Raw genomic sequence first — 13,257 nt, forward strand, 5'->3', positions numbered from 1 at the left:
CTCTCTCTATCCCCCCCTCTATTTTGCTCTCTCTGCCCCCTCTCTTTTACTCTCTCCCTCCTCTCTTCTGCGCTCTCTCTCCTCCTCTCTCTATTTTGATCTCTCTCTCCCCCCTCTCTTTTGCTCTCTCCCCCTCTCTTTTGTGCTCTCTCTCCCCCTCTCTTTTGCGCTCTCTCTCCCCCTCTCTTTTGTGCTCTCCCCTCTCTCTTTTGCTCTCTCTCCCCTCTTTTGCTGTCTCTCTCCCCCCTCTTTTGCTCTCTTTCTCCCCCCTTTCTTTTGCTCTCCCCTCCTCTGTTTTGCTGTCTCTCTCCCCCTCTTCTGCTCTCTCTATCCCCCCTCTTTTGCTCTCTCTCCAATTTTTTTGATCTCTTTCTCCCTCTCTTTTGCTGTTTCTCCCCCTCTCTTTTGCTCTCTCTAACCCCCCTCTTTCACTCTCTCTTTCCCCCCTTTTTTGCTCTCTCCCCGCTCTCTTTTGCTGTCTCTCTCCCTCTCTTTTGCTCTCTATCCCCCCTCTTTTGCTCTCACTCTCTCCCCTCTCTTTTGCTCTCTCTCTCCCCCCTCTATTTTACTCTCTCCCCCCCATCTCTTTTGCTCTCTCCCCTCTCTCTTTTGTTCTCTCTATCCCCCCTCTTTTGCTCTCTCTATCCCCCATCTTTTGCTATCTCTCCCCCTCCCTCTTTTGCTCTCTCTTTCCCCCCTCTTTTGCTCTCTCTCTAACCCCTCTTTTGCTCTGTCTCTCCTTCCTTTCTTTTGCTCTCCCCCCCCTCTATTTTGCTGTCTCTCTCCCCCTCTTTTGCTCTCTCTACCCCCTCTTTTGCTCTCTCTCCCCCTTTCTTTTGCTCACTTTCCCCCTCTCTTTTGCTGTTTCTTCCTCTCTCTTTTGCTGTCTCTCTCCCCCTCTTTTGCTCTCTCTATCCCCCCTCTTTTGCTCTCTCTCTAACCCCCCTCTTTTGAGCTCTCTCTTTCACTGCCGCACGGCCCCGCCCATGTCACACCCGGCCCATGCATGCATCACACCCAGCCCCGCCCCCTGTTACGCCCTGTCGGCCCCAGGTGCCAGGAGGCTCTGTCTCCCCTCTCTTTTGCTCTCTCTCTCCCCCCCTCTCTTTTGCTCTCTCCCCCTTTCTTTTGTTCTCTCTATGCCCCCTCTTTTGCTCTCTCTCTCCCCCCTCTTTTGCTCTCTTGCTCCCCCTTTTCTTTTGCTCTCCCCCCTCTCTTTTGCTGTCTCTCTCCCCCTCTTTTTCTCTCTCTATCCTCCCCTCTTTTGCTATCTTCCCCCCTATCTTTTGCTGTTTCTCTCTCTCTTTTGCTGTCTCTCTCCCCCTCTCTTTTGCTCTATCTCTCCCCTCTCTTTTACTCTCTCTATCCCCCCTCTTTTGAGCTCTCTCTTTAATGATCGCACAGCCCCGCCCATGTCACACCCGGCCATGCCCGCGTCACGCCCGGTCGGCCCAAGATGTCAGGAGGTTAGTCTGTTAGTCTATATAGTGACATGTTTATCCGCCTCCTATTTATTCACTGGGGGAGAAGAATATTGAGTTTAACATCCATCTAAGTAGCACAGCCATAACAGGTGCTGCTTTCATTTTGTATGGTAACTAAAGTCAAAATTAAACTTTTATGATTCAGGTGGAGCATCCAATTAAAAAAAAAATGTGCACACATTCTGAGGTAACATCTTCCACCTGGCAGGGCAGTCCCTTAATTATTATTATTAGAATTTATTTGTATAGCAGTGCACATTTTTGTAGTGCTGGATACCAGGAGATAGGATCCAGGAGGGTTGAGATGTCTGCTGTGGTGCGGTGGTCCGATTGACCCCTTTCCCATAACAAGTACTTTTTTTCTTTTTCTTTTTTTACGTGCATAAAACTCAATGCAGAGGATCTTATTTCCTAACACATAGGGGGCATAGGGGCCTCAGATTTTTGAACCCTTAAGAGCCCCATATAAAGGTATGGCTATAAAACAAATAATATATTTTCTATAAATGTCCAGTGTCACAGGACTAGATTTAGGTATTAAGATTAATTGCACAGTACCCTCTTCCTGCTGTTTTTCCTTCCTTCCTTCCTTCCATTTTTAGTTCCTTTTTTTTCCTGTGAGCACAAAAACTACAGATACAGATACACACACACACACTAACAGATACCTACACACTAACAGATACCTACACAGATACACACACACACACAGATACTGACACAGATACAAACACATATTCATATCCAGATACATAAACACACACACACACAAACAAACAGATACCTACACAGATACACATGCACATTCATACCCAGATACATAAACACACACGCAAACAGATACCTACACAGATACACACACACAAATATCCATACCCAGATACATAAATATGCACATAAATACATACATACAGACACACACACACATCTATACCCAGATACATAAAAACACACATACAGATACATACATACACACACACAGAGATACATACAGACACACACATATCCATACCCAGATAAATACAACACACACAGATACATACATACATACACAGGAATACATACATACAGACACACACAGATACATACATACACAGGAATACATACATACAGACACACACACACACACAGATGAATACATACACAAACAGTACACACAGATATATACATACCAACACACACACAAACACATATACATACCCAGATACATAAAAAAATACATACATACATACATGCATACATGCATACATACATATAGACATACACACACACAGATAGATACATACACACAGATAGATACATACACACACACATACATATAGACAAATGCATACAAAGACACACAGATAGATACATACATACAGACACACACTATATACTTCATCTTCATCTACAAGGATAATCTTTGAGGGTAAGAATCACAGTCTCTAAGCCATGCACTACCAGGCTCTCAACAAAGTTATTCTTTGCTTTGATTTGTAAATGACTGAAAGTTGCTGCAACAATGTTTAAAAGTTATGATATAGGATTATTTATAGTAGAGAAGGAGATTGGTTTTCTAAGAAACTGCTTCAGATGCAGTCAGCCAACGGAGTTCATCCTGCTTAAACCTACACAGCTGCTACTGCAGCCTGCATCGTGACTCTGGTCCTTCCACATGTGCCATATTCTCACTGTAAAAACCCGCTTGCAGGCTGTAGCCCTATAGTGAACATGGACTTTTACAGAGAGAATGTGCAGATGTGGGAGGACCAGAGCTGCGATGCCAATAGGGAACAAAATAATAAAAAATAAATATATATGTTTTACCACAATAGCGAGACCTTACATAGAGGGCTCTGTCATTTGTACCATTACCAGGGACCAGTGTGCGGCCCTCCTAAGCTTGGGACTATAGGCGGCCGCATAGGTTGCCTCATCCTAAGGCTGGTCCTGTGTCTGCCTTCTGTAAGTATAATTCATGTATTTGCCTGTATGTATATAATTTGTATTTTTTACTACAAAGAGTTTACATACTCAGGGTTGTGCTCCTGTGCCAAACCAGATAAGGATACAGTTTGTGAGCCAGTCAGGAGTAGGCATATATGATATAGATATATATATCATCCAATCACTGGCCGTGTACTCAACTAGAGTAGAACAGGGAAAGCAGGAGTGCAACTTTGTGTTTAACACTTTTGAATGAGTTAAATATATAGTAAAATAACAAAATTTAGTTAAGAAAAATGCTGTAACAAAATTGTATTTTTACACTACAAGGCATCATTAATATCAATGTTTATTTCATATATATTACTGGCCCAAAACTTAAAAATGCCAGCCCTGCTTTGCTAGTAACATGAAGATCACTAAAAGTAGAAGCACAGAAAAGACAGCAGCTACATAGAATTATACTGTGTGACTGCATTTAATGACACATTAGACCCACACATTAAAACAAACTCATATAAACACATTGCTTGCATTTGTCTCCTGCACTCCTCAGTGCCACTTGCTTTATGTAACCTGGTGCTATGTGGCAGCACGCACGAGTGTCTCATGGTATAATGTTATGTGAATGCTGTCTTGGTTGTGATCTTACATGAAGGAGCTGTTTTATGTACATTACGCTTCATTAAAGCTGACTGGAGAATATGATTCCTTATATTATTGCTAATCTGATACAGTGTTGTATTTACTTTTTTTATGCTGGTAATGTGCATGCAGGGTGCCGGCTCTACCTTCATCGGTGGATATCAATTGTACTGAGTGTGGTGAACTAAGGGGGTGAATTTAAGAGTGTCTCCAAATTCATCCGTGGCACTAAAGACAGTAAATCCCGCACTGCATTTGTTTGAAGGAAAGAAGCAGTTCAATTCTGTCATAATTATCTGTGTCATCCTAATGAGTTTGTGCAATATACATTTTATTTGCATATTAATACACAGAAGGGCAGGTAGTGCATAACTATGCAATTTTTGCTCACTTAGGCTTACAGCAAACCAATAGCCCCACATAAACACACATTCACTCCTGAACATTACAGGAATTAATAGCGGGTTTTGTTTATTACGTCTTTATGTGTGATTCAATAACTGTTTTACAGATGAAGCATGTGACAAATATACGTAGGACATAGCTCTGTCATTATGTAGGGTATATGCAGGCCCTCTAGAGTGAGCTTCTAACCATCTGTCCCAGGAGAGCAGATGAGGCTCGGTACAGTGACAGTGATGGAGAGCTTTGTGCTGGTCTCTGTCACCGCTCTGTCAGTTTCCCTGAAATTTATTCCTAATTATCTTTAATGGCAGTCCAAAAAGGCCTCTATTTCTCTCCTTATTTTCTCTGAATACAAACATTATGCCAATATGCATGATGCATCCAAATTATATTGCTGTCTGTACATTTCACTAAACAGTTTGTCACCTGACTCTGAAACCCAAATTAAGTTTGTTTTAGCTATAGGCTGTAAACAGGGATGTAACTAGACCTAACTGGGACCCAAGACAGAGGCTGTGTCGTGCCCCCCCCCCCCATTTCAACAGTCAGCCTTCCCTCTCAGTTTATACCAGAGGATATGTACTTGTGTAGCCTTCCTGTACAAATATGGTGGCAGTTTTTCTGAAACATTATGACAGCCATCTTGGAAACTTTGCCACCATGTTGTAAAGGCACATCCATACACTTTCTTTAAATTGTGAGCCTTTTTGTTTGCAAGGGACACACGGGGGGGGCAGGACATGATGCAGATGGAGCTGCTTCCTATTCCCCCCTCTTCGAGACATCCAACAACTGACATTTCTCTGACAGTTGCAGACTCTATTCTCAACACCTCACCCCAGGTCCGCTGTCTTGGGGTCACACTAGACTCAGACCTCACATTTAACCCACATATACAAGCACTTACCAAATCCTGCTGTTCACACCTACGCAAAATTTCCAGAATTCTTCCCTTCCTTACTCAAAAAACTACAAAAATACTAATTCATTCCCTCATTTTGTCACGCATTGATTATTGCAATCTACTCCTAAATGGCCTTCCAAAACACAGCCTCTCGTCCCTCCAATCTATTATGAATGCTTTTGCTAGACTCATCCACCTAAGTCTCCGATCTACTTCAGCTGCTCCACTTTGCCAGTCTCTACACTGACTCCCCATACACTCCAGAATACAATTTAAAGTATTAACCATAACTTACAAAGCACTAAACAGCCTAACTCCCAACTATATTTCCTCTCGTGAAATCTCCCACATCCCGTCCTCTTCGATCAACCTGGGACCCAACCAGGGCCCTCTTCCTCCTGTACTTGTTTAGTTTTGTTATGTTTTGTATTTTATCAAAAATCTTTGTCATTGTATACCCCTATCATTGTACCCAGTGCTACAGAATTTGGCGGCGCTATACAAATAAATGATAGTAATAATAATAATGGAGCACCAGGCCCCCCTGTAGCAATGCCACTACACATCACAGGGTCAGATGGTCTCATAGAGGTGCAGGCCCAGTCTAAATTGAGACCTCTGAGATCCCTATAGTTACCCCACAGGGGTATATTTATCAAGCCGTCAACCGTAAATACGCTGGAATTCCGCAGCAGAATTTTGGTGAGCTTGATCCGACCTAGGTATCAAAGCCTACAGACCATCAAAATTTGAAATCTGTAAAGTAACATACAATCCGCCGGTCTCAACCGACACAGATCGATGCTTACGTCATTACAGATGTTCCGAATACACATTTGGCACTATTTGACACTTTTTCAAAGTTATCAAATAGTTAACAGGTACGCTCGCGACTATTCCGGCCCAGCATACCTGGTTTTCAATCCGCTACCCTGGAGGCCGCGGATGCCATAGAAATCAATGGAAGTCTGAAAGCAGCGAAAGCTTATGTTCGATGCTGCTAGATATCCCATTGATTTCTATGGTAGAAAACCAGTTACGTTTACACCTAACACCCTAACATAAGCCCTGAGTTTAAACACCCCTAATCTGCCGCCCGACATCGCCGCAACCTACATAAAATTATTAACCCCTAATCCGCCACTCCCCAACACCGCCGCAACTAAATTAATGTATTAACCCCTAAACCCCTGGCCTCCCACATCACTACCATTAACTAAACCGATTAACCCCTAAACCGCCAGCCCCCGGGGCCTGTTGCCACCTAAATAAAGTTATTAACCCCTATCCCGCCGCTCCCGGACCCCGCTGCCACTAAATAAATGTGTTAACCCCTAAACCCCTGGCCTCCCACATCACTACCATTAACTAAACCTATTAACCCCTAAACCGCCAGCCCCCCCCCCCACATCGCCATCAACTAAAATAAGCTATTAACCCCTAAACCTGTTAGGTTTAGGGGGTTAATAGCTTAATTTAGTTTATGGCAATGTGGGGGGCTGGCGGTTTAGGGGTTAATAGGTTTAGTTAATGGAAGTAATGTGGGAGGCCAGAGGTTTAGGGTTAATACGTTTATTTAGGTGGCGGCGGGGTCCGGGAGTGGCGGAATAGGGGGTAATACATTTATTTAGTGGTGGCGGAGTCCGGGAGCAGCGGGATAGGGGTTAATAACTTTATTACTGTTGCGGCGGGGTCCAGGAGTGGTGGGATAGGGGTTAATTTCTTTATTGCAGTTGCCGCGGGGTCTGGGAGCGGCGGGATAGGGGTCAAACATTTTATTATTGTGGCGGCGTTTAGTGACAGGATATAAATAAAGTAGGGAAAAAGCCAAATAGCAGCGAGATCTTGAAAAAGGCTCATGTGGAGCTGAAACGCGTTGATGTGTGACACCCTGTGATAACATATTGACAAAGAAACAAATTTTAAATCGCTGCAAAGAGAAAAATAAGTTTCTAGACAAAACTGTCAACTTGTCTAAATTGAAATTGGTGCAAAGATAATTGGGCAAATACTAGCAGCCACTGGTGGAGCTGTAATCAACTGTACTGTGAAAAAAAGCTGTGAAACTACTAAGAGCTGGGAGTGCAAGTGTATACAGCTGCCTGGAGCTCATCACCTGAAAACTCCATGTGAATCCTGCAACCAGAGGGGAGACCTGACAGCCTGGAGACAAACTAAAGTTACAGTGTCATCGGAAGGCAGAGAAGTTCAGACCTTATAACCCGAAGGTTACAATACAGGTAACAAAGATTGGGAGTAAATTGGTAACAGTGAAAGACAGTGTGATTATATACCAAGGTAACTTAGCACCATTCTGAATTTAAGGATCAAGAATCTGTTTGTATAAAAGAAGCTTTTTTGAAACAGTAAAAGGATCCTGGAATTTGTATAAAGCGCTTTATACTGTGACATTGTGTATCAGATACAAAGAAGAAAATTACTGTTACACTATTTGATACTTACTGCTACGTGTAACCAAGCTTCCTATAGGCCCAAATTGAACACTTGTTTGTGTAGGCATTTAACAAGAGCATTGAAATTCATTATCAGTAAAATAACATTTGTTTTTAAGGAGCTATTTTTTATTTTTTATTTTATGCAGAGTGCGCACTCATAGTATTAACTGTATTGCATGGATGGATTTTAAAGTGGAGAAATAACGTATACAATAAATGTGTTCATATTAATTGTGATAATCCTGTGTCTTTAGCTTTTTTAGCGCTTCTTAAATCTATTTTTTATTCAAGCAGCGAGATCGATGACTGCTAGTTAACAACAGTCTGATGCTCATCGCCCCATACTTGGTGCGCAGCTTTTTGCCGTTTTTTTTTTATAAATATGGACAGCGTATTCAGGTCCGCGGCCGCGATGTTAGGCGAGCATATTGATGCCGATGAATGCAGCATAGTTGAGGCTTTGATAAATATCTCCCACAGTTTTTTTCTGTTTTTAAGGTATTTAGTATAGTGAAAATGTTGGCGTGTTGTATACTAACACAGGCCTAGATCCTATGCAAGTCACTATGCTAGAACCGCTATTGAAAAAATAATCTAGCAACAGTAGATTTCACATAGATGCTCCGTTTTAGGAACGTACACCACTGTTATTTAGTTATTCCCCCGGAGGGTCTGATGATCTATAGCTCTCCACTCTGGCAAGATGATCTAACAAGTCTCATCAGTACTGCAAGCCCCTCAAATAATTTTATAAATACTAATTTTACCTTGATAGATGTTTATTTCGCTATCCAGGATTCTGGATGTTAAAGAGAGAAGCCAACGTGATAATAAAATGCTAAAAAAAAAAATAAAAAAAATATTTTGCATGATTTCTCTCCATGCTGGCGAGCTTTTGATCATCCGGCCCTAAATAATGTCAGCTACTGACGGACGGTTGCTAAGACCAGCTGCCAGGGTGTTTATTGACCTACAGTACATAGGCACTAGCTTTACAGCACATTAACCCTAAGCAAGACCTCCCCTACAACTAATCACCCTAACTGTTCTGTGTATGTCACCCTGCCTTTGTGTGTGACATTACGTGTGTGTCTATATATTTTGAAGACCAGCCCTATATTCATAAATCCATGTTTTCTGTGAACTAATACAAAATAAATACAATAATCAAAATAAATGGGATAACTGTGTGAATTTAAAACGAGGTAATACTTTGTGAAATAATATATAAGATTATTTTTTTTTGTGTGGGTATGTCTTGCTACCCTGGGTGAGTTTGGACAGGGATAGGAACTTGAATACATTATTACAATTTGCAAAGTGAGAAAACTAATAAATTGTATGTCTTTATTTTCACCGCTTGATTGTTATTAAACAGTATAGACTAAAATTAGAAAGTGTGGTGTCTTTTAAGGTGACCGGATGCTAAATGTGGAATTATTCAAAGCAATATAGCGCTCAACCAGGAACACATGAAAAATGGCTTAGTAGCCTGTCCTTAGGCAAGTGACCACCTGGGAGCCATAATTATAATTATAATGCAGTGACTTCCCACTGCTGCTCCTTTACAGCTGTCCAAGTGCTCTACATGTGTGCAGCATATCACATGACTGAAAAACTGTCGTCATCATTAAACAGTTTGGGAATATATGTAAAATGTTAATGCATTTGTTTTATGTGTAGCCTGCTGTAATGTATTATGGGTTCTTTTGTGAACCGCAGTTATTCTCTAACTATGGTAAATATATGTAAATGTGACATTTGTTAGAAATCAATTAAGCAGTAAGTGACTTGTTTTTTTCATATAATGGTGGGACTCCTATTCTGGTGTCTGCATGCAAATGCTAACATTGTAAACAGAGCGCTTAAAATGTTATTGCCTTTTAATAGTTCTGCTCATGAAGGTAACTATTTAAATCACTGGCGTGCACAAGCTGAATTGAGTAAGCTTTTGAACTCCAAGGGTTTGTGCTGTAGTACATAAGTAGCTCTTGGTCATAAGGGGCATGGGCTGAGCAGACAAGGTGGTGTTCTTGGCATTCCTGTATGCCTATTCTGCACATGGCCCTTGCCCTAATGCTAAACCAAGACGTTTGTGAGCTGTTTTAACATTACAGCTACACACCAGGAAGCTTGTAAATGTCAGCATTATAAATTGTGCTTAAATGAGTAGGTGCTATTACATGTTTACAAGCACATTAGTGTGCTTTTTAGATACCAACATTATAATAATTATCCGGGCTGTGCTGCTTTAACGGTAGAGAAAGAGTGGTGTAGTCTTTCCAAGAGATAGTTATTAATATATAAAATATATCATCTGTAGCCATTCTTCTTCTTTAGTGTCACTATCCAGCAATACATTTGTAGACAGTGAGAACTGACCATATTAACCAGTGACGGTTAATATAGCAATAGGTGCAAAAGAAAAGAAAGGGCTTTACAAGCGACAATAAGGTTTAGTGTCTGGCTTTTGTTTTGATTATACTGAGATTTTGCCACCCATGTCAACCTCCTGCAAGAATGTAGATTGTGTTAGATAGGGCTTTGGTTAACCCCTTGGATGCCAGAGGGGGTTATCATAGTAAATACTAAAAGGAGTTGTCCCTTTCACATGGCGATGTTGTCTGCATTCCATGGTGATAATGTTTTCATTATGGCTGCACTAGGACCAATCAATGCAGTAGAATTGTATAATTAACCAGTGCATAATAAAAAGACAATGACTTAACACCTACTCTGAATTTCAAATAAGCATTAGATTTTCTTTCGGACACATTTATTTTTTCTGCCCCCTGTATCATGTGACAGACATCAGCCTATCACAGACTAGTATACGTATACCCTGTGAGCTTGTGCTCATGCTCAGTAGGAGCTTGTTCCTCAGAAAGTGTGTATATAAAAAGACTGTAAAATTTCATAATAGAAGTAAATTGTAAAGTGTCTTAAAACTGCTGCCCTATCCGAATCATAAAAGTTTATTTTGACTTGAGTGTCCCTTTAAGTCTGAATTGTGAATGAAATCTATCTTCTCCCTTAGTAAAAATGATCGTAATGAGATGCTGCACTGGTAACTTGTTTCTAAATAATCACTGAATAATTCAAGTTGTGTTTTCTCTGTTTTTAGACACAAAGAAACACTCTGAAGATTCCAGAAGAGGAAAGTCAAGCACGAAAGTTTTAAACCTTCCTAATCCAAGTGCTACCAAAATCTCAGATAGTCAGAAGAATCTTTCAGGCACTGGTAGCAGAATAACTATTTCTTCGACCATGCTTGTGGCCTTATTCATTCTTAGAGAGTGTATGTCACAGCTTTGAAATGCTACTTTTTACAAATATTTTCTATAATCCTCTAAAGCCTTATCCAAGTGAAGGAAGACTGCTGCTTTATACAGTGGACTGGAAGAGACAATATGAATGTGATGATGGCGGACTTTGTTTATGGTTCTAAGTGGAATAATGGGCACATGCAATGGACTTATGTGCTGGGAGAAGTAAATATTGTGGTGACAGACAGTAATTTAAACCTCAGACAGCCTGGAAATAAACTTGCAGGGTTATATTGGTCAACTTGTTCCAAAAGATAGGTTATGATTAATAAAACTTGGAAAAAACCCAGCGTATAATCTGCAGTGCTCATAGCCGGACTAACATGTCTAGGAGAATATGCATTTTGTTAATTTTGAGTTACAATTAAGGGCCACTTTGCACTTTAGAAGCCTGTGTACAAATATATATATTTTTTCTTGGTTTGCATATACCTCTAGAAATGAACGTTTCGAAGACAGTTATTATCACCCTTGACTCCTGCAACTGAATCTTGCAAAATATATTTTCTTTCATTTTGCTTTCTGCATATATTTTTTATATTTTAAATAGCATTTATGGTTTAGTTTTGCTATACACTTGGACAAAACCACTAAAGCATATAATGGAGTTTTAGCTACCAAGATCTGGCAAAGAAAGTGATTAAGAGGGTCTGCAATTGTGTAATCTAAAAGAAAACATTGAATTAGAGAGTGTAAGTCATATCTTTGTGTTTAATGGACATGAAAAGCGCTATATATATATTATATTTTAAAATGTGTCCCAGCTCATTTTTTGTTATTTTTTAATGTGATATTCCAGTGCTAAGTAGCCATTCTTCTTCTTGATGTAAATAGTTGTATCTGCCTCCCGCTACAAAACGTAATCAGCTATAAAAAGTTACTTTAAAACCCCTTTTTTGGCAATACAAGCTGATCATGGATATTAGTTGATTTTAGTAGTTTGATTCAGTTGCCCAACAAAAATATATAAATAAGGCTCAGAGCCCTTCTTCTGACATCATACACATTTTATTATTAAGGGTTAAGATCCATATAACCATATAAAGTGTATAAAGCGTTTTTGTATAGTATCTTATTTTTTTCCAGAAATCACAAAGCTTTCTACATAAAATAGGTTTTCTCTATAAAGTGGAGAAAAAAAATTCCATCATCTTTAGTGATTAAATAAAGTCCAGTAAAATTATTTTCTTTTCAGTGAAGTTTTTATTTTATTATTGCACTTCAGGTCCAAACCTGGAACTAATGAGGTTGACTGGATTCATGTCAAAAACCTACAGGTTTTTCAATATATTTTTTTCTTTATAATCTAAACACTGATTTGGATTCTTGTCACATTATTTTCAAATACTTTAAGCACAAAGATTTTACTTGTTTCTGAACAGTTTTGCACCAAAGAACCATAAACCTGTCAACTAGCTAAAAAGATCAGAGCTGTGATTAATGATGGAGTAAAGATTGATATTGTTTTGGAGTAACCTCTTAAATCATGATGAAACTGAACACTTGTCAAAATTGCCCTTTGGGTGAAACTTATATGTCATTTTTTTTCTTTAAGCAATAGCAACAGAAGCTCATTAATTATTTTAACTGCTAAAATAAGACTTATTTAGTTAAACCCATTGGAATATGTAATAGTGTCTAGTTTTAGTTTGTCTGCTCATGTTTGGAATATTTATTTAAGTCTAGCTTGAAATATTTTTCAACCATGTCTGTACTTCTAGTATCTACATATTTCTGAATTCTGAAGGTTTGTCAATTTCAAGGTTTTTCTAAATTCGTTCTAGGTAAAAAAAACAAGTTACACAGTCAGATTTTCTTCTTAACCACTTTTGCAACTGAATTCAAAGGGGCCGATTTATCGAAGTTCGAACTGACATGATCCGCTGTAGTGATCATGTCCGCCGCACATCGATAAAGCCTTCCCCTGCACATTCATGGGCAAGCGGACGCTAGCAGGAGGTGTCAATCAACACAATCGTATGTGATCAGGTGGATTGCTGTCCGCCGGCTTAGAGCAGTTAAATAGCAGTGATCTTAAGACCGCTGCTTCTTAACTCTTGTTTCCGGGGAGCCTGAAAGCTCGCACAGAAACAGAGGCATTGGGGCCA

General features: G+C 40.0%; 1 protein-coding gene across 2 annotated transcripts in view; it reads left to right on the forward strand.

The window, feature by feature from the left end:
- The window catches only part of LOC128656136 (glypican-5-like), a 501,056-nt gene extending 488,724 nt beyond the window's left edge, over positions 1–12,332 (forward strand). For both annotated transcript variants that reach the window (XM_053709861.1, XM_053709862.1), the window contains one exon: positions 10,948–12,332. In XM_053709861.1, the coding sequence (XP_053565836.1) occupies positions 10,948–11,138 (191 nt within the window). In that variant the 3' untranslated portion in view covers positions 11,139–12,332. The remainder of the gene's footprint in view (positions 1–10,947) is intronic.
- The last annotated feature ends 925 nt before the right edge of the window (positions 12,333–13,257 follow it).

The sequence above is a fragment of the Bombina bombina genome, chromosome 4, assembly GCF_027579735.1.
Source record: "Bombina bombina isolate aBomBom1 chromosome 4, aBomBom1.pri, whole genome shotgun sequence".
NCBI lineage: Eukaryota > Metazoa > Chordata > Amphibia > Anura > Bombinatoridae > Bombina > Bombina bombina.